General features: G+C 37.3%; 2 protein-coding genes across 2 annotated transcripts in view; both read left to right on the top strand.

The window, feature by feature from the left end:
* Nucleotides 1-2,163: 2,163 nt before the first annotated feature.
* The window catches only part of LOC128998485 (nonsense-mediated mRNA decay factor SMG8), a 309,227-nt gene continuing 285,114 nt past the window's right edge, over nucleotides 2,164-26,276 (top strand). The window contains exon 1 of the mRNA XM_054424638.1: nucleotides 2,164-2,246. The gene's annotated coding sequence lies outside the window, so the exon portion shown is untranslated. The remainder of the gene's footprint in view (nucleotides 2,247-26,276) is intronic.
* On the top strand, nucleotides 2,226-7,817 carry LOC128983691 (N-alpha-acetyltransferase 25, NatB auxiliary subunit). The gene has a single exon (XM_054403090.1). The coding sequence runs from the start codon at nucleotides 2,836-2,838 to the stop codon at nucleotides 5,785-5,787; it is 2,952 nt and encodes a 983-aa protein (XP_054259065.1). The 5' UTR covers nucleotides 2,226-2,835; the 3' UTR covers nucleotides 5,788-7,817.

Genomic DNA, 26,276 nt, shown 5'->3' on the forward strand with positions numbered 1-26,276 from the left:
GCATCCACTGGCAAGGCTCAGGTTGACAACATGGAGTAAGGGTTTCATTAGCTCGGACAAGCAGTGCTTCACCATCCTGGATGAATATCCATCTAGCCCCGAAGAGTTCTTGCTTTTCATTGTGCCAACAACCTTTCGCAGTTCCTTCTCAGTCGTGGGTATTAGATCTGTTAATGCGTGTGTAATATCTGGCAAATTTGTCTTTATGGTACTTGATCTCCCGGCCTGGCTGTTGTTCAATGTTACATCAGTTATTGATGTAAAGTATGAGTTGAACGCATTGGCAAGCTCTGAAGGATCCTCCACTCTGTGGCCTTCTTGAAGCGTCAAGTATTTAATTTCCATGTTATCTTGTAGCTTGGACCTTCTTTCACTATTTATGACCCTCCAAACTGCCTTTGATTTGCAGTTAGACTGATTAATATAGTTTGCTGTAGTCTCTCGTCTCAGGTCTCTTAAAATAAGTCAGAGACCTTCTTGAAGTGGTTGGCAGTCATCCTGTCCTCTTCTCTCCCTGTCTTAATGTAGGTTTCATGGGCCTGAAGGAAGGTGTCTTACAGTTTGGCCGCTTCTTCATTAAAAACGTGCTTGATTGGATTACGTGGGTTTGCTCTTGACAGTTTGAGTGGACATGAAGCGTTGAGAGCCATGGTAATTATGACCAGGAAGTGGTCAAACGCCATTTCAACAAGGTTGCTTTGCATAACGTCTTGCCAGTCCTGTGCTGCAAGTAGTGTCCTCAAACAGTCCAAGTTATTTGGGTTGATGACTCTACCAACAGTTGAATATGGCTTTATATTGTCGATACTGAGGCCCAGTTCACATTTGGCCACTGTGGTCCGAAATACCAGTGTGTATAACCCCGACATTAACATTATTATTGAAATGGTGAGAGACGCAGCACATGTCTATAGAGGTGGACGAGATGCTAGTAGTCCTTGTTGGTGGAAGCTGTAGTCTGAGGACATTGAAGGTTGATAGAATATATTCAAGTGCAGTTTTCTTTAAGGATGGTTCCATGCAGTCTACATTGAAATCTCCCATGATTACTATTGAAATATTAGGAGAGACCCACTGGTCCAAAATGTTTGAAAGTGTTTGAAGAGCTAAGGTCAGAGATTCCTTGTCCTCTCTCGGTGGACGGTAAACACCCAGAATATGGACAGATTTCCTCCTGCCAATACTGAGAGACACTGCAGAAACCTCTATTAACATAGGAATGCTGTGATGTTCGATATCCAGGGAATTGGTTTCATTCTCTAAATTGTCGCTCTTGAATACAGCTACTCCACCCTTAATAACGTTTTGTCTGCAAAAAGCTGATATAAGACCATAACCATTCACCTGAGTATTTTTAATGGTTTCTGCATCCTGACCATGTTCTGGAACAACCATTACATCCGGAGATATTGAATCTAATAGTTGATTAAGCCTCTCAATTTTGTTACTTCCGGTCTGTATTCTGATGAAAGATTTTTAGATTTAAACTATTTTTCTTCTTGAGTTCACAAATTGCTTCCCACCTCTGCTTATTAGTTTCCTTTTTGCTTTTGTTAACTGGGCTTCTCCTAAAAAAGTAGCTGTTGACTCTGGTGTTCATCTTGATGGGATACAGACTCGGCGATAGTGTTGTTCTTGAAGTTATTCTTATTTAAAGCTGCATGTTTTGGAATTTGCAGTTGTTGTCGTTCAGGGTTCGCTAATATCCGATTGACTAGCTTCATCAAATGCCCTCTGGGTACGTAAGACATTTTCAAGATTGTTGGACAGTTTTTTATTGACGTGGTAGTTTATTGACGTTGTTATTGATGATTTGAAAAGCATTATTTTTTGTTCTATAACCGATTATTACATTTGCCAATTCTACCAGGCCATGGCCTGAAGTTAAGGGTGGCCATGACCGTGGCCATGACCGTGGCCACTTACGGTTATAACTACTTCACTGTAGGAAAATGTGCTAAAACCAGTTAAGTAGTACAGTTGAAAAAGGATGTTGGAGAGAAAATCCTTATTGTATTAAGTATATATAATACTTAATTAGTTATCATCATAATCTATCTATCTATATCTATATAGATTGATGGATTATGGATTATAATGACAACTGTCGTATTTAAGTTTGCTTTTAGTGTTGTAGTGGTCAACCTGATCCCAAAAGGGTAGCGTAAAAATAGTAGGGAATGCTTTAGCTACTTCGCTTCGCCGACCCCACCACCGCCGCAGTTTTCTATTCAGTCCATCATCAAGTAAGTTTGTTAGCTTTATGTAGTGTGTCTAAAGTACGTGAGAAATTTAATAACATGTTTGAGTAAACTACGTAGAACGAAATTTTGAAGACCGCACTGTTAATGGGAATTTTGATATTCGCCTATAGGCCTACTTCGGATTATTCTGAACTCCTATTGATGAAACTTCTGACTCATAAAATCTGTTCATAACCTCATGATCTAAGTTTAAGTTGATGAAGATGGTTAAGTTATAAACCAGGTAGAATATTAATTTCAACAATTTAGCTCTTGGTAGGGCCTACTCTTCAAAACGTAATATTCTTTTGGCATTTTCACAACCGTTCTGTCTTAATAACCTGGATGTTAAATCGAAATCTTCAAAATAATTTAAAGTAAGGTTATAGGAAGACCAGAAATGCAAGCAATTAAAATAAATTTATGTTGGCCTACTACAATAATGCAGTTGTAGTTAGTTGGCCTGTATATCTAAAGAGACCACACTGTTTTGAATCTGTGATGGTCTTATTCTTCATTAATACATTTAATTTAATTTACAATAATTATTGTTTCACACTGTTTGCCATCAACCTGGACGGTGCATTTAGAAATGGCTTCAAAAAATCATGTGGATAGTAGCGTTGCTGAGAGGCGTCTTAGGCCAATTTATAATTGGTTGGATGATGGGAACAATAAAAAGGCTCTTCAAGAAGCAGAAAAGGTTTTAAAGAAACAACCTAACTTTCAGTGTGCTAAAGTTTTAAAAGGACTAGCATTATTGAGATTAGGAAAGGAAATTGAATGTTTACAGCTTCTAGATTCAGTCCGTAAAGATTTTCAGTGTGATGACTCTACGTTACAAGCAATGACAATTTGTTACCGTGAAATGAACCAACCAGAAATGATATGTGACATCTACTCAGAAGCCTCCAAGAAAGAACCAAAAAATGAAGAATTGCTGACACATTTATTCATGGCATATGTTCGTGTCTGTAATTACAAAAAACAACAACAAACTGCTATGACGCTGTACAAATTAAAGCTAAAAAATCATTACTATTTTTGGGCTGTTATGAGCATTGTAATGCAAGCCCATGAAGCTGGTCCTGAACTTGCTAATAGTGTACAGCTGCCACTAGCTGAGAAGATGGTTATGAAGTTTGTAAAAGATGATAAGATTGAAGCTGAACAAGAAGTCCAACTATACCTTATGATTTTAGAAATGCAAAATAAACTTGAAGACGCGATTCAAGTAGTTGAGGGACCCTTAGGTGAGATGTTGCATTCATCACTAACTGTTCCTACTAAGAGAGTTGAATTATTGATGAAAATGGAATGTTGGAGTCGGGCAAATGTTGAAATTAAGAAAATATTGATTGATGACATGGATAATTGGACATTATATCTGAACTATTTTCAAACTGTCTCACATACAGTAGACCTACATGCAAGTAGCAATGGAGTTAGTGATTATAATTCATCAGATAAAACAATTAGCGACTGTGTACAGTTTTTGAATGCCATCCAGAAAAAGAATCAAGATACTAAACATCCTCTGCGTGGCCCCTATCTTGCAATATTAGAATTGTATGTTCAACTTCAGGAGAAAGGCATTGATCCTAATGTACACTTTGGTGAAATTACAGAGTTACTACAGGCTTATTTTTATTGCTTTGGTTCAAAATCTTGTGTTTTGAATGATTTGAGGCCTTATTTGAATGCACTAACAGAACCTCAAGTAGCTTCTTTCCTTGGTGGTATTTGGAAATTTATTGGATTGGAAGATGGCCAGCTGCCCACTTCCAGAGAACAAATGCTAAGGTACATTTCAAACTTGCACATTTCACGTCACCTTGGTTTTCATGACAAGCTCACTAACTCAGCTAAGATGCAACTTTCAGACTGCCTTCTTCGTTACTACTTTCATGGAGCTCAATTCAACAGTCAAAATTTGCTTGCAACAGATGTTCGACACAATGATCCATTCATCATCCTGATAGTTGAAATTATGAACGATTTGTGGATGGAAACCGATAACTCTGTATACCTAAGGAAAGCTATAGCTATTCTAGAACATGCATTGTCTAAGAGTCCCTCAAACCATCAATTTAAAGTACTCCTTATCAAGTTGTATAATGTGCTTGGAGTCAGCAAAGCCGCAGAAAAAGTCTATGAGTTGCTAGACGTCAAACACGTGCAGTTGGACTCAATGGGCTACCTAATGTGCACACCTCTCCTATCAACAGGGCTGTACTATTTAGGTTCACATCTCATAGAACTGACTCTTAAGTTCTTTACTTCCAACTATAAAGACAGTGCTGATCACCTGACATTTTTGTACAAGTTCGGATCATTTACAAAAATTCACGAGTTCATCAAATTTAGGGAGCGCCTCAACAACTCATTACATTATTCATCTGTGACCGTAGAGAAGATGCTTCTGGAAATTTTTCTGGCATCATCATATCAGAGTAGTTTACAGATGATTGAGCAAATGTCAATCCAACCAGAAAAAGAAAGCATTAGTTTTCATAGCTTGGAGGACAATAGAGATTTAGATTTGTGCTGGACAAGTAATCCTCCCAGTAAACAGCTGTCTCAAGAGCTAATACAAACATCATTTCAAAATGAAGTTGACTTTTTGCGAACCAGATCAATTACACTTAGAATTATTGGAGGAGTGGTTCAACTCGCATCTAAGAATAAGCCTAGGACTGTTGAAAATGGAAACTGTGAAGGAGTGTCTTTTAAGCAAAGCGAAGAAGAATCTATGGGAACACTCAAACATCTTCATCAAGAAATAAAAGATTTATTTACTTCCCTCTCACAAAAAAAAATTTCTAAACTACCAAAAAATGTGATTCTCACTCCATCAGACTCTAGATTGTTTTACTTCCTGGAGCTACCTTTCTTTGAATTACTACAAACCCTTCTCCATATTGTCTTGATTATGAAAGTAGAAGATCAAAGTACTATTTCGAAAGAAGAAATTTCTGCAATTGAAGCCAACCCTGTATTGAAATTGAGTGAAGCTATATCAATTTTAAATACAGAATCTAAAAGTAGTGATTATTCTCAATTGGAACTCCGCTGCAGATTTCTTAATCTTCTGACTGTCATCGTTGAAATGGTTTCCATCTCTTGCCTGTTTTGTGGTGTGATGTTTGAGCTTGCCAAGCCATACAATGTTGAAAAAATTAAGAAGGGTAAAAAGAAGAAGGATTCCAGTGTTTCTTCACTTCCTTACATGTCAGATAAGACAAGTCCATCAACTCTTAGTGTTCGAGTTGCACACAAGCTATTGACTGTAACTCAAAAAGCACTACAAGAATTAGAAAGTGTTGTAAATGCAACGGAAGAAACCTGGAAAGAACCCTTGAGCATTGACAGTGATGTAACAAATTTAATGACTACTCTTAGCTTAGAATCTATTGATCCCGCTGGTGTATCAGACATATGTAGGGTTGAGGAATTAGCGTTTGATTCTTATCACTCATCGCTGACAGAAATTAACAACATCCTCAAGGTAAAAACTAAATTTCTATCAGATCTACAACTGTAGCAAAAGTAGGTGAGCCAATTATTAATGTGTTGGGTTAAAGAAAGGCCTATGTATGCTATAAAGATCTAAATTAAATTTTTAGTTTTTCTGTTAAACCACTATATTATGTCAAAAGGCTGTCATTACTCTTTGAAATAGGCCTAATTCTACTAAATGTATCTATGCTTTGGCTTACCTATGGAACTGAATTACCTTCAACTATAACCTATGTTAAAATCTAATAAGCTTGTAGGCCTACCCAACTTAAAAATTTGGTAATAACTAGACTAGCATATGTCAACATTTTTTAATTATAACATCAAAACATTAAAATAGTTATTTTGTTCTACTTTTAATAACAATTTTTTAGAACAGGTTCCTACTTAAATCTTTTAAATAGGCACTGAATTCTAATAAGGTAATATGATACTTTTTGTTTGAAATAGTTTTATAATTTTGTGGTTTTTAATGTCTGAACACATTTTTGTTAAATTAATAAACATCCTATCGATTGAGTACAGTAGAATCATTGACTTTTCGACACCAAAGTAGACATCCCATCTATGGACCAGCTGTTGTCATTTTTAAAATTCAAAATGAACATAGTTCTGTGAGCCGGTCACAGATTGCGCTAGTGTCAAAACTTCCCTTAGTTCTTGTTGTAATGAGATAGTTAATGTGACATAAGAGATGCTATAGCTTACGATAATTCTTATTAGGTTGACTTGATTAAAAAGTTTGCATATTTGGCAGATATCAGCGTAATCTGTCGTTGGCCCAATTAAACTATTATCCATTTTGATTTCAAAACTGGCGACAACTTTAACATGGGTATGGAATGTCTAGTTGTATAGCCTAAATATTTAAGATAGAATTTTTTGTTGGAGTTTAAAAAAATACAGTAGAGAGTCAAAAATCTGAAGTAAAAAATCTAAAACGTCAAAAATCCGAACCGCTTCTGAGAGTTTTAAAATAATGAAGAAGCACAGAGACAACAGATGTTTTACAATTTTGCAGGCAGAACAGTCGGCACTCGGCAGGGAAATGAGTGAACGGGCCGAGCCAGTCTGTGTTTTGTTCATTTCCAATGTACATATTTTTTCAAGAAACAAATTACAGTAATGTAGGTAATGAAAATACCTAAGTACAAAAATCATTGTTTTCATTTCATTCTCTGTATCCTAGAACTAACTGTATTTTTAATACTGTAGGCCTTAAAAATACAGTTAGTTCTAGGATAAGGATAATTTTTTAATACTGTAGGCCTGGGGGAACGAGCTGGCGTAGTGGCTATAGCGCGGGACTTCAGTCCCTGGGGTCCCGGGTTCGATCCCCGCCAAGTCACCAATGGATTTTATCTAAGTGACAATGCCGCAACCCCTAGGTCGAGCCTGAAGTAGGCCTAATGGGCAAAACAATCCCAGGCTCGTGCCTAGCGTCCAAGGACAAAAAAAAAATACTGTAGGCCTAGTTATGTGTTTATATTAGGCATTTCTAGGCTATGTTTGGAAATCCTAACAAATCGGTAATCTGAACTACCTACGGTCCCAATTGGTTCGGATTTTTGACTCTCCACTGTATTGAACTATGGTTTATGATTGTCTGGTAATAACTTTAAGTTGAATTTATTCAAACTTAAATTCTATAGTCATAGTAAGGCTATTTGGTTGCCTGAATTAATGTTTCATCTGCAATTTCCTATTTTGTTATGCATACTATCTGAATGTAATGTGTATTCTACTTTAAACATCTAGGATCTTAGACAATATAAATATGAAATAATTTTGTCAAGATGATATAACAAAGAAAAAGTTATTTTGGCATATTGAAAAGCAATCTCTATTTGCCAAAAATAATTACATATTTATATTTTTTAAATTACCTAGATGATATGTATCAACAGTAAGGCCTATATTTCTAAGAGAAGCTAAATTATTTAAAGTTTTGTCTTAATAGAGAACACTTGGTGATTGACTGTTAGTTAAATAAAATTTTACTGTACAAATTTGTAACAAACCCATTGCGCTTGAATAAACAACTACCATATATTACTGGTGTGTGTTTTTGATTTCAATGTGTTATTTCTGGACAATTAGCCTATTAATTAGGCCTAGTTCTTTGCACTTTCTTATTCTAAGCCAGAAACAATAGGCCTAATAAAGTTTTTTAAAGATTTAAAATTAGGTCCCGCTACTTGATATTATACAGTGGCCACCCTACGACAGCGCACTGTCATACTTTCTATCATAAATATAAAGTATGACTCATATGGTATCGTTTGATTCGTACCAATACGAGAAAAGTCCTACAAACTTATGATAACCCAACCTAACTTAACCGCCACAGCGTGTTGTATAGCCTAAGGGTGGCCTACATATAGGTAATACCAAAGTACCTGAAATCGAAAATTTTGTATACATTTAAATTATGATTTATGATTTGGTAATGTTTTGAAAGTACATAATTTGAAATAAATTCACACTTTGTTTGAATATTGTCAAGTCGACAATAGGTGTAGGCTAAACCTATTGTACCTAAGCGTAAAGTAATTTAACTAGCCTACCTAAAAAAAATCAAATCGGTAAAATTTATTTACCTACTTGAAACATTGATATTGTAACAAAATAGGCCTATTGAAGACCTAAAGCCAATGGAGTGATGATAGGCCTACAGATTATGTTTTATTATGAAACATTTGTATTATAGACCTATACTTTAAGTTAGTTGAATAATGAGTTTGTGGTACTTATCACCACCATTAAAATTTCAAAGGCAATTCATTATGTGCTGGGCATATTTCACAGATGAAATACAACATCTATCATACATTACATCTATGAGGTTTTAATTCATTACAGTCACACAAAGCAATGTGCAAGTTATAAAAAATACTTAATGAAACTAGATTACATCAAGTAAAATAATAGGTATATATTGGTACCGATAGTACAATTAAATGACCTGGTTGATGTTTAAATACCCCTGCCGCAGCAAACCTGCAGACTAAGCGAATTTCAACTTGTCTGATTACATTTTTACCAAAATATTTCCATGACATATTTATTCGCAATTTAAATACCGTACCTAACATTAGATTTAACGAGTGCTTGGGTTTGCTGCTACAGGGAGGAAAAAGTTTTTTTTGACCATACGTCTATTGTAATAAGATGAAATAAATAAATTTGCCAAATGTTATCAACATATATCCATAAACAAGTAAACTACAACAGTTTTAATTTTCTCCATAAGAATAACATAGGAATTTTAAAATACACTATTTTTGAATTTTCTCTGTGATCGTTAGGCATACAACAGCGCTTCAATATACGAAATTATTTCTTTTTTTAAGCTCTACAAAACGGTTTGAAAAGAAATTGAAAAACCTAAAGGTGAGAGAGCGTAGCGAACGAACTTCAACCAGGACGTAATTGAGCCATGCGAATACTTATGAAGTTAAACAGGGCAAAGCCCACGGATACAGCTAGTATATCCATAAACAAGTAAACTACAACAGTTTTAATTTTCTCCATAAGAATAACATGGGAATTTTAAAATACACTATTTTTGAATTTTCTCTGTGATCGTTAGGAATACAACAGCGCTTCAATATACTAAATTAGCCTATTTCTTTTTTTAAGCTCCATTTTTTGGGGGTTTTCCCATTTTCACCCCATAAAACACCACAAAACCCCCGTTCCCATGGTCCGATTATGCTGGTTCGCAAACTCGTTTGAATAAACGTAGGTTTACACGTTTGTACCAAATTTCATCAAAATCGGATCATTTTTCCTCGAGTTATCGCGCTAACGGACACATATATATATATATACATACACATACATATATACATAGGCCTATATGAAATTGAACTGATAGTGTTTTTGGCCTCTAGGGACCTCAAAACGAAAAATTAAATCGGTCCCAGGGTCAGGCCTTACCATGAGTAGGTACTACGGTAATAGCTTATTCCCTATATGGGAAATTCGCTAAAAGTTACGGATTCAAAATCTAACTTAGACCCAAAATTGGTTAGTTAAAAAACAAAAACTACTGACTTTTATGAGAATTTATCCATTAACTTATATACGTAGGCCTACTCGTCTTATCACATAACACAGCTATCACACACACAAGGTCAATTTGTCTCGTCTCTTGAATTCATTCTGGCAAAAAACAACAGTTTCTGATTTGTATATCGATAATAGCAGCCATTTCCAATATTATAGCTGAAATTACAGATAACAGCCAATTTACTAGAAGGATCTGGCAATCTTTTGTCAAGTTTTATAAAATACTAGTACAAGAAATATCTATTATGATATTAGTTCAGATTGGGATCAGAAGCCACAAAAATGTCATGTTTTCAATGATTCTGTCTTAAGTTTGTTTTTACTCTGTTTCTGGGAGTTCTCACCTACTTGTTCTTATGGTTTTTGTACTTTTATATTAAAGACAACACTATCTTTATTTTGATTCTCTTAAGTTGATCCTTGAACTTAAAATTGTTTTACTCCCATTTACTATAGTAATAATTTTTTAATACCGTACAACAAAACAATGAAGTGTGTTTTGCTAAGCCTAGTGGTTAGCGTCTCGGACTTTGGTGCGTAAGGGACGGGTTCGATTCTTGGCACACCCAAAAACAGTCCTGCCAGCTCTAATAGGCCTACAGAGAGGAGGTCCTCATGAGTGGTGCACCAGACCTGATAGCAGGGCTTGTCTTGTAGATTGAGAAACAGAAGTTAGAAGCTGTAAAAAATATGCCAGGAGAGTTAAAAGAATGCAATTTATACATTCCCTATTTAAATGTTCATGATTTTATGAACATTTAAAATGGCTGGAACTTGAACTGGAGTGCTGCACCCTGTTGGTAAATCTTATACATTTTTAGTGCTATTTAATATCATAGAACCAACTTGTGTTGTTGAAACAGCTGACACAATTCTTTAACTCCTTTTAAATATGAACTAGTGACCCCGTGCGGTTTAACGTTCCACAAAATAACATATAAATTGAGGAAAAAACATTATGTTATATATTTACTCTATGTAAAAAATAATACAGCAATAAAGCCTTAGAAGTCCAGCAATTTCATAGCTGTATGTGTCTTATTAAGTTTTCAAGTATGTCAGATAGTAATTTTTTAAAAGATTTAAAAATACATTAAATAAAACATTTTATGATATAAAACCAATTTGAAGCATACTTGAAGGACATAAAAATGCTGCTTGAAGAAAACCCCTTTAAAACTTATAACTAATAAACTATATTTTAATAACAAAAATACTTCCTTGAATACTACGTTTTTAGTCGTAAAGTCACTGTCAGGAAGATTACCCTGGTCAGAATTTTCCTGAATGATTATGCGTATCTCATTAAAAGATGTAGCTCTACTTTAAGCAACATACAGTTGCCCATTACTGAAAACTGGTCTGAGTAAGAACAGTGCTGCTCTTTAGTGATTGCCCTTGTGCTTAATTTAAGGTCATTACAAATGCCAAAGCTAACAGAAATTGGTTTCTTTCCATTTTAAAAGGTAAGTTTGTTTCCAATGGGCACATTTTTATCCTCGTCCCCCACTTACCTCACTTGTTCCAGTTAGGACTTTTTCTACTAAGCTGTTAACCATTCTGGTCACTTGGAGCCTTGTGCCATAATGAGGCCCTTTGATGTGTTGATATTCCTCATCAATAACACGACTGCCCCCTTTTTGAAGTTCATTCTGTGTCTCGGCAATCCACTGACCTCTATATTGTTTAAAAACACTGTTGGACATTTGTAAACTATTTAAAGATAAAATACCCCCGCCGCAGCAAACCTACAGGCTAAGCGAATTTCAACTTGTCTGATTTAATTTTGACTAAAATATTTCCATTAATAAGACATATTTATTATTCCCAATTTAAATAACAATAGATTTGACAAATGCTTAGGTTTGCTGCTACGGGGAAGGTAAAAAGTGTTTTTTTTTTTACCAAACCTCAATAGTATCTAGGATGAAATAAATAAATTTGCCAAATTTGACCAACATATATCCATAAACAAGTAAACTACAACAGTTTTCATTTTCTCCATAAGAATAACATGGGAATTTTAAATTTACACTTTTTTGAATTTTCTCCTTAACCATTAGGCATACAACAATGCTTCAGTATACTAAATTATTTTGTTTTTTAAGCTCTACAAAATGGTTGGGAAAGAAATTCCAAAATTTTAGGGTAAAAAATGGGAAAAATCCCATTTTTATCTCATAAAACCCCCCTTAAACCCCCGTTCCCATGGTCCGATCATGCTGGTTTGCGAATTCATTCAAATAAATGTAGGTTTACACGTTTATACCCAATTTCATCAAAATCGGTTCATTTTAGCGAATTTGTTCTTTAATCTTCCATTATATATATACAGGGTGAGGCAAGAAAGCGCCCCAATTTATAAATAGTACAAAATCAATACTATAGTACCCCATACATATAAATAGCACATCAAAACACAGCTTATCTTTTTCCATTTTAACGTAGCAAAGTCATTTTTCCATTTCTTGAAAACAAAATGCTTCAAGTGACGTCCTTGTCCTACTTGACATTCCTATTCAGTCACTTGAAAATGCCATTGAATACTCCTTCCAACATTTCTTCAGAAATCACTTTTGTTTCTTGGACAATTCAAGAAAATCTGTAAGGCATCTTTGAAGAACCTTAAATTTCAAGTAGCTTATAGGAAGAACCCCCAAAGAAAGCAAAGAGCCAAGGTAAAGCTTCCAACAACGAAAGCGTCCTGGCAAACCTCTTTTTGGACTTAGTTACTGTGACTCACACTCTTTCGACATTTGCTGGCGTACAAAGGGTTTTGCTGCACTCACCAATTTTTTGTTATGGTTAAAGCTGTTATCCTAAATAATTTTACCCAGTTCTCTATTATTTTCCAATCTGGAACAGCGCCATATTCACCAAGTATGAAATGTGGTCCAAACACTCTGGGTGTTTGCACAAGAATCACTTTTTTTAATAGGTTCCTACATCAAAATCTCAGTGTTACAAGCCTCAGGCACAATGTTTACTAAAATGGCAAAGTTTGATTGATGTTATAAGCACAGCTGTTCATTCATTGTTGCTTTATTTATATTTATAATGTGACAACGAAAGAAAATCGGGGTGCTCTCATTGCCTCACCCTGTATATATATATGTGTGTGTGTGTTTTTGGCATCTAGGGACCTTAAAACGAATAAGTAAATCGGTCCCGGATCAAGGTCGTACCATGAGACCTAACGGTAATAGCTTATTCCCTATATGGGAAATTCGCTAATAAAACCAACATTACATAAACCCTGTTTTAATACCAATTCCAAAAACTCATAACAAAATCAAACAAATCAGTCAGCTGATACATATTAAAATTAATAATATGGTCTATTTAAAGACAGTACAACTCTTCCCCAATAAAACTAGGATTGCTTTCATAGCAGTGAAAGCCAGTTGAGCGGAGCAATCATGTTTCATGGTTTTTAATAAAGCAATAAAAGAGAAAATGTTTATAGGTATAATAAAAAAAATGTTTCCACACTATACACTGCTATCCTTTACTATTCACCACTTCCTACATCGTGGACCTGTTTCTCTCCCTTCCCATAGCATTTTAGGATTTCCGATACATTAATCTAACTGCCACAAAGGGTTCCCACACTCAGCACCTTTATAGACATCCCAGAAACAAAAGAACCCTGGGCCAATTCGAGCCGTGAAGGTTTTAAGGGTACGCCACACCTACCGGCGCGAACCATGTGGTCTTTTCGTTTCTGCGGTTGTTTTGTTCTTGGGATGTCTATAGCCTTTACCACTTCCTCCACCACTTCCTACTCCGTGGACCTGTTTACCTCCCTTCCAAAATTATTTTAAGATTGCAGATACATTAATTTAACTACCCCAAAGTATTCCCACATGCCGCACTGTTAGCCTTTACTACTTCCTTCACCACGTCCTACGTCATGGACCTGTTCCCCTTCTTTCCCATAGTACGAGGGCTATCCAGATAGTAGATTACGATTTTGTCTGTATCCGTTAGGGGCGGGGCTAGCGCGTCCATCTTGGTGTTAGTTCGTCATGCAGCTCAGTCGGCATCTAGCCGTGCTAGTAAGAGGTTTCTGCTGTACTCCGTTGAGTTACTGTGACAGTTTAAAATGTCTGTGTTAGTTGAAAATACCGCAAACTGTGAAGTGCGTGCAAAAAAAATAATTGGACTCTTTGGTTACAGTTTGGTAACCAAGCTTTTCGGTTATGATCTCGTGCAACAAACTTCGCAAAATTTGTGGAAAACCCATGGAGAGTTCTGTTATTGTGAACTTTTGAGTTTTACGGACATCGGCATCGACTTTTTCAACAAGTTCGGCAGTCACAATGCTGGGTCTTCCAATTCGCTCTTCGTCTTGAACATCAGTTCGGCCATTCTTAAATTTGATGACCCACTGACGAACTCCACCTTCAGTAATAATGTTTTCCCCATAAACTTCACAAAGTTGCCCATAGATTTCTATCCGTTTACAGTTTTTTGCAGTCAAAACCCCTATAAAAATAGCCTGTTTCCCTTCTGTCATTTTAATATTTACTGGAAATATTTTTGTAAAAATGTAATCCGACAAGTTGAAATTCGCTTAGTCTGCAGGTTTGCTGCGGAGGGGGTATTTGTAATTTTTTTTAGTCTTCTTTTGTGATTCTATTCTCAACGAAAAGGCACATTTAATAACAATTAAGAATAGTCATTGTTCTATTTTTTTTTTCACAGCATCATTTATTTCTGGTTTAATGTAGACATTATACACAGAAGTGTTAACAAAATTAATAAGAAATTAACTATAATAACATCGTGGGTTCGCCCAAACCTGAGTCAACCTGTAACATAATTAATTTAGAGAATAATTTAATCTTCTTTAGGCTTCATTCCTCCAATAGATCTTGAGGGAGCCTTCGACGTAGCCTCCTGTTCTCAGTTGCTTCACCAAGATGAAAAGTTAATGCACCAGGAACATCGTTTAAAGATTTTAGAAATTTTGAGGTGGTTTTTTCAATAAAGGCCGAGATAGACTCCACTCCTAGTTCTTCATGTATATGCCTGTTTCTAACAAACCAGGGAGCATCCACCGCTATTCTTAGAATTTTGTTTTGAATCACTTGAATTTTGAAGAGTTTGTTTTTTGATATAGCTAATCCCCAGATAGGAGATGCATATGTAATCAAGGGCCGAATTATTGATTTATAGATTAGAACTGTACAAGCTGGCTTCAGAGTAGATTTCCTATTGATTAAAGGGAAAAGCTTTGCAAGGCGTGCATAACCTTGGGACAGTTTTTGATTAACGTGGTAGTTCCAATTAAGTTTTTTGTCCAGCCATACTCCAAGATATTTTATGGCCTGGTCATCAACTTATAGAAAACAATCAAAATACATCACCTATTATTTTTTAATTGATCAAGTGGAATTCGTGATAATCGTTTGAGATAATTAACAAAATAAAATATAGACATTTGGCACGTCACAATGAAAATAAGAGTTAGTAAAAATGTAATCAGACAAGTTGAAATTCGCAGGATTGCTACGGCGGGGGTATTTTATATTATCAGCAAGTTTGGTTGGTTGTGTTAGGTGATAACAGTTTAATTTTATAATAAAAAATTTTAAAATTAGTCTTGTGATAAAAAAAAAATATGATAAAAAAATTATAAAATTAGTTTTAAAATTTTTCTTAAGTCGACGTGAGGTGCTCTCGCACAACGCCCAAATTCTTCACAGAAGAGGTTTACATCGGCATCTGACCAGGAGCCTGAGCACCGCTCACAGCGCGCGGTGTCACATTTTTGATGTTGACTCTACTCAGACAGTTGAAAATTCGGACACTTGATATTTCGATATTTTTAAAAATAATTTAATAAACTCGGACGAATGAAAACTTGGACAGTTGATTTATCTAAATATTTTTAGTTATTTATCAAAACTCAGACAACTGATTTTTCTAATATTTTGTAATTTTTAACAAACTCAGACAGTTGAAAACTCGGACAAATGAACCTCACCCTTCTCTATCATAATTATTATGGATATCTCTCATCACGTTCAGTACGTGATCCCTGGTTTTTTCTTCCATCCCTTCTAAATCTTGCACCTCATTGACTCCTTCATCATCACTCTCGTCAAGTTAGTTTAAATTTTCCCCTTCTGGACTACCCTCTGAATCGCCCACTTCACTTGTACTGTCAAAGTCTCTCCATTGCAATCGTCCTCTAAAGGCACATATATTCATTTCCAGATATCGAGCAATCAGTCAGTGTCTCATCAAGACAACCATCAATATCAGACTCACCCATTTTACACACTAAAGAAACTATAAATACCACTCAAATGCGATAGCTTACTCAAACAAGCACTATAAACATAACCAAACACTTAGGCTTTATGCATCGCCACTGGAAGAAGACGAGTTTATTATGCGTATGCTCTAGTGATACAACCATCAACTAGCTCGTCGTCTAGTAGGTGCTGCTCTCAAGCAGGCGTTATGGAACTACGTGATGCGCTGTTAAACGCAGTACTCGGCGTGGCCACAGGTGGCACACGTTGAACCGCGATTATATCGACATGATGACAGGTCGACATGTACCACGGATGGTATAGGATTTAATTAGCAACTTATTATCTTATTTTGTTACTGAAACTGTACAAGTAGTGTACAGTTGATAAAAATAATGAATTAAATCTAATTATACTAGCCGACCTGTGCGAAGCATTTGCGCTGAATCCTTCTCAAATCCCACTTATTGAGGTAAACAACATACAATAGACTCCCTCTTATCCCTTGATACCTTTTAACCGGACATCGGTTTAACCGGACTACACTCGGCGGAAATGACATCTCTTTAACCGAAAAATTTTTATCAGCACTTCGGTTTAACCGGACTAGATCGGCAGGAAGTGGGCAGTACTAAAACGACTGTTCTCGTGGGAAAGATTTGAGACCAGTGATCACGTGTCTAAATACAATGCTCTCCTAAATTTAAGTCGAATATCACAGTAAACAGTCCGTTTTAACAAATTTTTGGGGACGTCGGTTTAACCGGAAAACCCGTTATCCAGACTGGCCTCGGGACCGAGGAGTCCGGATAAGAGGGAGTCTACTGTACACTTAATTCTGCGTAGTAAATGCATTGTTGATTTAAGTATGGGTCCTTAGTTCAGGAGTAGATGTGGGTCTACATTTTAGATAATAAACCTTTTCAAAATATAATGTCAAGTTATTAACATTCACATGTATACAGGACCTATTTCAACACTTAGGTAGTTTGAACTAATAATATGGCCATAAAAGATTTTTGTTTTGATGGTTTTCTTTTTACACAGACATAAGTTTTCGCTGAAAAGGTGCACCCTTGACAAAGGCATAAAAACTGAATGTGTAAAAAAGTAGAGTCTGGCACATGCAACCATTCCTTGGTTAGCTCCATGTGCCTTATTTAAAGTCATGGCAAAGGTAACTTTTAAGAAATTCCTTCTTAGTCAGTTTGAAAGGATACAGACTACTGTATTGCGTAGTATGATAGTTTGACCGGAGTCGGCCAACTTCGCTTTGATAGTGTAGGTTAGGTGCCCAAGTGAGCTACGACCAATCTTGGATCATGCTTAGGTTTCTCATCAACATGATAATAGAGTTCTTTTTAGCTTATGACGTAATTAACCTAAAGCTGGGTTTTCCTAGGCGCGGAGTCGGCGAGCGGAGAGAGGAACGCGGAGAGCGGAATTGAAATTAACATGGCATTCCGCTCCGCTTCTAGGAAAACAGTAACATTAAATTGCCTAAGACAAGTGGAGTCCGCTCTCCGCGTTCCTCTCTCCGCTCGCCAACTCCGCGCCTAGGAAAACCCGGCTTAAAGGGCTTAGTGATAAAAAAAAAAAAAAAACTCGAATGGATACAACAGAGCGTTATACGTCCAATGATAACTGATATAAACCATTTCCTTTCGGTAATAAATTCGGCACAATATAACCATTCATTAAAACCTGTAGTAAAGAAAAGATAAGAGGTAATATTTGATGATGGAATTCTTAAATATACAATTCTTAAATATGTTAAAATGACAAATTTAAGTTGGGTTTGTCAAAATGAAGGCTAGGCCTATGTCGTAAACAAAGAAATATAAAAGCTAAAGAATCCTTGGGGTACTTACTTTTAAGTTGTTCTTGTTTAGACTTCTTTAAAGTGAATAATCTGATTTCATCTCTGGCTTTATTTATTGTAGAAAGCACAGACTAAGTTTGTTGGTCTTTATGAATGAAGTAAAAGCAAAACACTCGGATTTGAGAAATAAATATTTGTTTGTTTTGATTAATTTAATTTACATGTTTCAACTGATGGAATAACGTAAATAAACATTTCAAGTCTAAATTACCTGCAGAATGATATAATACATTGTTTTTACAAAAAACTACTGAAATATGAGTGATTTGTATATTTTTCTGATGTAGTGGGTAAAAAAAGCTTAAAAATGACACCTCATTTATGAAAACTGGTTAAGAAATAAGGAAGTTATGGCGTACCGACAAAAAAAAAACACTTTAGAAATTATAATATATATATATTATTACTAGCTGTACCCGCAGGCCTTGCCCCGCTTAACTTCATAAGTATTCGCATGACTCAACCACGTTCTGGTTGAAGTTCGTTCGCTACGCTCACTCACCTTCAGGTTGGAAATCGTTCGCTGCGCTCACTTGTTTTCAGGTTAGCTCGTTCGCTATGCTTACTCGCCTCCAGATTGATGTTCGTTCGCTACGCTCACTCACCTTTTGGTTGCAAAGCTGTTGTCATACATTTAAAAAAGTCATCCCTTTTATTGTTTATAATACAGTACTTTTATAAAGCTTTTTATGTTTTAATATTTAACATTGGAGAATTTAAACGTTGTTAAGTGCACAGGTGTGCTGCGATTGGGGTTTAATACATTTGGACTTATTCAAAAGTAAAATAGTTTTCTGTGCTGCAATCTGTAGAAACACTGTGGCACTATTTCAAATCATGACTAGTGCTAATACAGAATGTTGTAGTTATTCAAACGTACAAAACAGTTGGTGAAAGTAAACATCTGCTTTTAAATTATATTTATTTGTAAACATTCTAGATCAAAAAGTCTGACGTGACATTGGCCCACTTAAAACCCTCTGGGGCAGAGCCCTTTTGACGGATCTGCACCAAACTTCACTCGAACCATCCTTGAAAGATGCTTAATAATGCCTGAAAGTTTCATTACAATCTGTCGAGCGGTTTCGGAGTCTATAACGTATATACACATATATATACATACATAGTTCCTCTTTTATAGATATAGATATCTAATTATATATATTTTATATTATTATATCTAATTTTTTATATTTTATTAATACACACTTTAGTTTTTTTTTAGTCTTTAGTAATTTGTACACAAATTTACCTTTGACTGAAATTTCATTTGTGCGCCACCAGTGGCCACATCGGAGCAAACATGTTAAAATGGATGCCTGAAACTATGCATCATGGTGCGTCAGCTTCCCCCATTTTATGATTATTCTAAAAGTGTACCTTTAATGTCTAAATTTCAACTTTGATAATGTTGACTAGTTTTGTTAATAAGACAAATATTTAAGGATGTGTATAGAGTTTCAATTAATTTAAAATTCAATTTAGTTCAATTCAGTTTCAATTTAAAATCTATGCACTGAAGGATGGTACATGAGTTTAATTTGGAGTAGCTAGTCTTTTAAAGAGACATCATTCCGTAGGGACTGGCTAGAATCGTAGTGTGTGAAGTAAGGAACACTACGCTGGCTAGAATCGTAGTGTGTGAAGTAAGGAACACTACGCTGGCTAGAATTGTAGTGTGTGAAGTAAGGAATACTACGCTGGCTTGAGTCGTAGTGGGTGAAGTAAGGAACACTACGCTGGCTAGAATCGTAGTGTGTGAAGTAAGGAACACTACGCTGGCTAGAATTGTAGTGGGTGAAGTAAGGAACACTACGCTGGCTAGAGTCGTAGTGGGTGAAGTAAGGAACACTACGCTGGCTAGAGTCACAGGGTGTGAATTAAGAACACTAGCTGGCTAGAATTGTAGTGTACATTAGACATTAGACATTAGACATTATTTATAATTTGTTCATAACATTATTTTATATGTGGTGATAACATATAGAACAGGTGCATTGTCAAAATTGAGCCTAGACAGGAAAAATGCAAGGTTCAAAGTAACAGAAAAAAAGCCTAGCCAAATTATGTTAATTGTTTAAGAAAATTAAAAACTAAAAATTTACTTAAGGGATGGTTATACAATTCTTCTATGTAATAAAAAGCACATTCAAGGAGTTCATTTTTTAATGTTTCTTAAAACTAGTTTGAACTATTTTTTTTATAACATACAGGTAGTTTATTATACTAGACTGGGACGGTGGCATCATCCTGTATTCTAGCTACTAGGAGGTCACGAATTGTGGATATTTATAGGAATGCACTGTGGATGCGATACTCCCTGGTGTGGATTAACGTCCGCACTAGTGAGTTCTACGACTATCCGCCGTACTATCCTGATAATTAGACCAATTCGTTAATACCAAGGCTAAAATGTGGTTTGGATTCCACTATAAACTGTAGGTCCCTTAGTTGTCATTAGCTGTATGGGATTTTAATTAACAGCTGTGTCTAAGGAATATGTCTGCCTTAGTCACTCGTAAGACTACAAGATCTTGCCACTCATCCTACACTCATTTCCATTCATACTTGGCTTAAAATACCTACTTTGTATGGTCGCCATTTCAATGAAAAGTATTAAAAGTACATTTTTAAACCTGTGTACAAAGGACTTTTTTTCAAAGGACAAAGGTCAAACGGTGATTTGGCAATCTAAAAATTGTTTTATTTCTTGTACTATACTTGTGTGTGAATTTGAATGAATTCAGGAAGTTATTTTTTTATATTACCGTATGTATGTAATTTAATAATTCATAAATGTATAGTCCTGTGAGTGTTTGGATTTTTAAATTTTGAAAAAGTGATTTACAAGAACTTCTAGGGTGGGAATTAGTCATAATTCGGAGGATTCTTTTCTTCCAAATTATGAGGGGAAGTAAGGAAACTACGCTGGCTAGAATTGTAGTGGGTGAAGTAAGGAACACTATGCTTGCTAGAATTGTAGTGGGTGAAGTAAGGAACACTACGCTGGCTACAATTGTAGTGGGTGAAGTAAGGAACACTGCTTGCTAGAATTGTAGTGGGCAGTAGCGTAGCCAGGATTATGTCAAGAGGGGGGTTTCACAAAGCTGATCTGGAGGGGGGGGGGGTTTGAGGGCCACAACCGTAACCTTAGAAAAGAATAATTGAGCGAAGCTCTTATACGTCGACTCTTATGCATTTCGTAATACGCAAACTCCTCCTAGACGGCTGAATCAATCGTTTTCAAATTTTGCATGGTGATAAAGACCATATCGGTGAGTGCCAACATCTATATGGCGTTAAAAAAATCTCTCAGGAATCCGCCCCACTGGGTCTCAAAGTTTCAATGTAATCCTTATGGAAGCAGTATTTGACACATAAACAAAAACATATGATCAGCTGTTGACTTTTGAATGCAGTAGATAAAGAAATAGCTGATAGCATTAATCCACAGATATTAGAACAGAAACGGTATGGATCATCATAAATATAATCAAATGACGTCACTAGCTTGAGGTCCGTGACGTAGGAAGTGGTGAAGGAAGCAGTAAAGGTGAGCAGTCTGGAGTGTGGAAACTGTTTATGACGATTATATTTAGGTATCTGCAATCCTAAAATGCTATTGGAAGGGAAGGAAACAGGTCCGCGATGTAGGAAGTAGTGAAGGAAGTAGTAAAGTCGAGCTGTTCGGTGTATGGGATCTGTTTATGACCATTAGATTAAGGTATTTGCAATCCTAAAATGCTATGGGAAGGGAGGAAAACAGGCCCGCGACGTAGGAAGTGGTGAAGGAAGTAGTCAAGGCAAGCTGTCCAGAGTGTGGGAACTGTTTATGACAATTAGATTTAGGTATCTGCAATCCTAAAATGCTATTGGAAGGGAAGGAAACAGGTCCGCGACGTAGGAAGTAATGAAGGAAGTAGTAAAGTCGAGCTGTTCGGTGTATGGGATCTGTTTATGACCATTAGATTAAGGTATCTACAAATCTAAAATGATATGGAAAGGGAGGAAAACAGGTCCGCGAAGTAGGAAGTGGTGAAGGAAGTAGTCAAGGCGAGCTGTCTGGAGTGTGGAAACTGTTTATGACGATTAGATTAAGGTATTTGCAATTCTAAAAAGCTATGGGAAGGGAGGAAAACAGGCCCACGACGTAGGAAGTGGTGAAGGAAGTAATCAAGGCAAGCTGTCCGGCAATCCTAATATGCTATGGAAAGGGAGGGAAGCAGTTCCGTGACGTAGGAAGTGGTGAAGGAAGTAGTAAAGGCGAGTTGTCCGGGTTATGGAAACTGTTTATGACCATTAGATTAAGGTATTTGCAATCCTAAAAAGCTATGGGAAGGGAGGAAAACAGGCCCGCGACGTAGGAAGTGCTGAAGGAAGTAGTCAAGGCGAGCTGTCCGGCAATCCTAAAATGCTATGGAAAGGGAGGAAAACAGGCCCACGACGTAGGAAGTGGTGAAGGAAGTAGTCAAGGCGAGCTGTCCGGCGTGTGGAAACTGTTTATGACGATTGAATAAGGTATCAACAAATCTAAAATGCTATGGAAAGGGAGGAAAACAGGTCCGCGAAGTAGGAAGTGGTGAAGGAAGTAGTCAAGGCGAGCTGTCTGGAGTGTGGAAACTGTTTATGACCATTAGATTAAGGTATTTGCAATCCTAAAATGCTATGGGAAGGGAGGAAAACAGGCCCGCGACGTAGGAAGTGTTGAAGGAAGTAGTCAAGGCGAGCTGTCCGGAGTGTGGAAACTGTTTATGACGATTAGATTAAGGTATCTACAAACCTAAAATGCTATCGGAAGGGAGGAAAACAGCTCCGTGACGTAGGAAGTGGTGAAGGAAGTAGTAGAGGCAAGTTGTCCGGAGTGTGGAAACTGTTTATGACGATTAGATTAAAGTATCTGCAATCCTTAAATGCTTTGGAAAGGGAGGAAAACAGGTCCGTGACGTAGGAAGTGGTGAAGGGAATAGTAAAGTCGAGTCGTCCGGAGTGTGGGAATTGTTTATGACGATTAGATTAAGGTATCTACAAACCTAAAATGCTATCGGAAGGGAGGGAAACAGGTCCGTGACGTAGGAAGTGGTGAAGGAAGTAGTAGAGGCAAGTTGTCCGGAGTGTGGAAACTGTTTATGACGATTAGATTAAAGTATATGCAATCCTAAAATGCTATGGAAAGGGAGGGAAACAGGTCCGTGACGTAGGAAGTGGTGAAGGGAATAGTAAAGTCGAGTTGTCCGGAGTGTGGGAATTGTTTATGACGATTAGATTAAGGTATCTGCAATCCTAAAAAGCTATGGGAAGGGAGGAAAACAGGCCCGCGACGTAGGAAGTGGTGAAGGAAGTAGTCAAGGCGAGCTGTCTGGAGTGTGGAAACTGTTTATGACGATTAGATTAAGGTATTTGCAATTCTAAAAAGCTATGGGAAGGGAGGAAAACAGGCCTGCGACGTAGGAAGTGGTGAAGGAAGTAATCAAGGCAAGCTGTCCGGCAATCCTAATATGCTATGGAAAGGGAGGGAAGCAGTTCCGTGACGTAGGAAGTGGTGAAGGAAGTAGTAAAGGCGAGTTGTCCGGGTTATGGGAACTGTTTATGACCATTAGATTAAGGTATTTGCAATCCTAAAAAGCTATGGGAAGGGAGGAAAACAGGCCCGCGACGTAGGAAGTGCTGAAGGAAGTAGTCAAGGCGAGCTGTCCGGCAATCCTAAAATGCTATGGAAAGGGAGGAAAACAGGCCCACGACGTAGGAAGTGGTGAAGGAAGTAGTCAAGGCGAGATGTCCGGCGTGTGGAAACTGTTTATGACGATTGAATAAGGTATCAACAAATCCAAAATGCTATGGAAAGGGAGGAAAACAGGTCCGCGAAGTAGGAAGTAGTGAAGGAAGTAGTCAAGGCGAGCTGTCTGGAGTGTGGAAACTGTTTATGACCATTAGATTAAGGTATTTGCAATCCTAAAATGCTATGGGAAGGGAGGAAAACAGGCCCGCGACGTAGGAAGTGCTGAAGGAAGTAGTCAAGGCGAGCTGTCCGGAGTGTGGAAACTGTTTATGACGATTAGATTAAGGTATCTACAATCCTAAAATGCTATGGAAAGGGAGGGAAACAGGTCCGTGACGTAGGAAGTGGTGAAGGGAATAGTAAAGTCGAGTTGTCCGGAGTGTGGGAATTGTTTATGACGATTAGATTAAGGTATCTACAAACCTAAAATGCTATCGGAAGGGAGGGAAACAGGTCCGTGACGTAGGAAGTGGTGAAGGAAGTAGTAGAGGCAAGTTGTCCGGAGTGTGGAAACTGTTTATGACGATTAGATTAAAGTATCTGCAATCCTAAAATGCTATGGAAAGGGAGGGAAACAGGTCCGTGACGTAGGAAGTGGTGAAGGGAATAGTAAAGTCGAGTTGTCCGGAGTGTGGGAATTGTTTATGACGATTAGATTAAGGTATCTGCAATCCTAAAACGCTATGGAAATGGAAGGAAACAGGTCCGTGACGTAGGATATGGTGAATGAAGTAGTAAAGGCGAGCTGTACGGAGTGTGGGAACTGTTTATGACGATTATATTAAGGTATCTACAATCTTAAAATTCTATGGAAAGATAGGGAAACAGGTCCGCGACGTAAGAAGAGGTGAAGAAAGTAGTAAGGTGAGCAGTGTGGAGTGTGGGAACTATAAACCGTTTGTAGCAGTTAGATTAATGTACCTGCAATCCTAAAATGCTATGGAAAGGGAGGGAAACAGATCCGTGACGTAGGAAGTGGTGAAGAAAGTAGTCAAGGCGAGCTGTCCGGGGTTGTGGGAACTGTTTATGACGATTAGATTAAGGTACCTACAATCTTAAAATTCTATGGAAAGAGAGGGAAACAGGTCCGCGAAGTAGGAAGTAGTGAAGGAAGTAGTCAAGGCGAGCTGTCTGGAGTGTGGAAACTGTTTATGACCATTAGATTAAGGTATTTGCAATCCTAAAATGCTATGGGAAGGGAGGAAAACAGGCCCGCGACGTAGGAAGTGCTGAAGGAAGTAGTCAAGGCGAGCTGTCCGGAGTGTGGAAACTGTTTATGACGATTAGATTAAGGTATCTACAATCCTAAAATGCTATGGAAAGGGAGGGAATCAGGTCCGTGACGTAGGAAGTGGTGAAGGGAATAGTAAAGTCGAGTTGTCCGGAGTGTGGGAATTGTTTATGACGATTAGATTAAGGTATCTACAAACCTAAAATGCTATCGGAAGGGAGGGAAACAGGTCCGTGACGTAGGAAGTGGTGAAGGAAGTAGTAGAGGCAAGTTGTCCGGAGTGTGGAAACTGTTTATGACGATTAGATTAAAGTATCTGCAATCCTAAAATGCTATGGAAAGGGAGGGAAACAGGTCCGTGACGTAGGAAGTGGTGAAGGGAATAGTAAAGTCGAGTTGTCCGGAGTGTGGGAATTGTTTATGACGATTAGATTAAGGTATCTGCAATCCTAAAACGCTATGGAAATGGAAGGAAACAGGTCCGTGACGTAGGATATGGTGAATGAAGTAGTAAAGGCGAGCTGTACGGAGTGTGGGAACTGTTTATGACGATTATATTAAGGTATCTACAATCTTAAAATTCTATGGAAAGATAGGGAAACAGGTCCGCGACGTAAGAAGAGGTGAAGAAAGTAGTAAGGTGAGCAGTGTGGAGTGTGGGAACTATAAACCGTTTGTAGCAGTTAGATTAATGTACCTGCAATCCTAAAATGCTATGGAAAGGGAGGGAAACAGATCCGTGACGTAGGAAGTGGTGAAGAAAGTAGTCAAGGCGAGCTGTCCGGGGTTGTGGGAACTGTTTATGACGATTAGATTAAGGTACCTACAATCTTAAAATTCTATGGAAAGAGAGGGAAACAGGTCCGCGTCGTAAGAAGAGGTGAAGGAAGCAGTAAGGTGAGCAGTGTGGAGTGTGGGAACTGGAAACCGTTTGTAGCAGTTAGATTAATGTACCTGCAATGCTAAAATGCTATGAGAAAGGGTGGAAACATGTCCACGACATAGAAAATGGTGAAAGAAGTAGTAAAGGTTAGCAGTGCGGAGTGTGGTCAATGTTTGTGGCAATTAGATTAATGTATTAAAAATACTAAAATGCTGTGGAAAGTGATGAAAACAGGTACACGATGGAGGAAATGGCTTAGGAAATAGTAAAGTATGAGCATAGTGTGGGAACCGTCTGTGGCAGTTAGATAAATGTATCTTCAATCCTAAAATGCTATGAGAAGGCATGGAAAGAGACCCCTCAACGTAGGAAGTGGTGAAAGAAGTAGTAAAGGCTGGCAGT

The sequence above is a fragment of the Macrosteles quadrilineatus genome, unplaced genomic scaffold (genome assembly GCF_028750875.1).
Source record: "Macrosteles quadrilineatus isolate MER2022 unplaced genomic scaffold, UCM_ALF_1.0 Scaffold_1__1_contigs__length_201487025, whole genome shotgun sequence".
NCBI lineage: Eukaryota > Metazoa > Arthropoda > Insecta > Hemiptera > Cicadellidae > Macrosteles > Macrosteles quadrilineatus.

Bases quoted from the DNA above. Each gene is read 5' to 3' on its own strand.
- LOC128983691 (XM_054403090.1), top strand. From the start codon at position 2,836: ATGGCTTCAAAAAATCATGTGGATAGTAGCGTTGCTGAGAGGCGTCTT.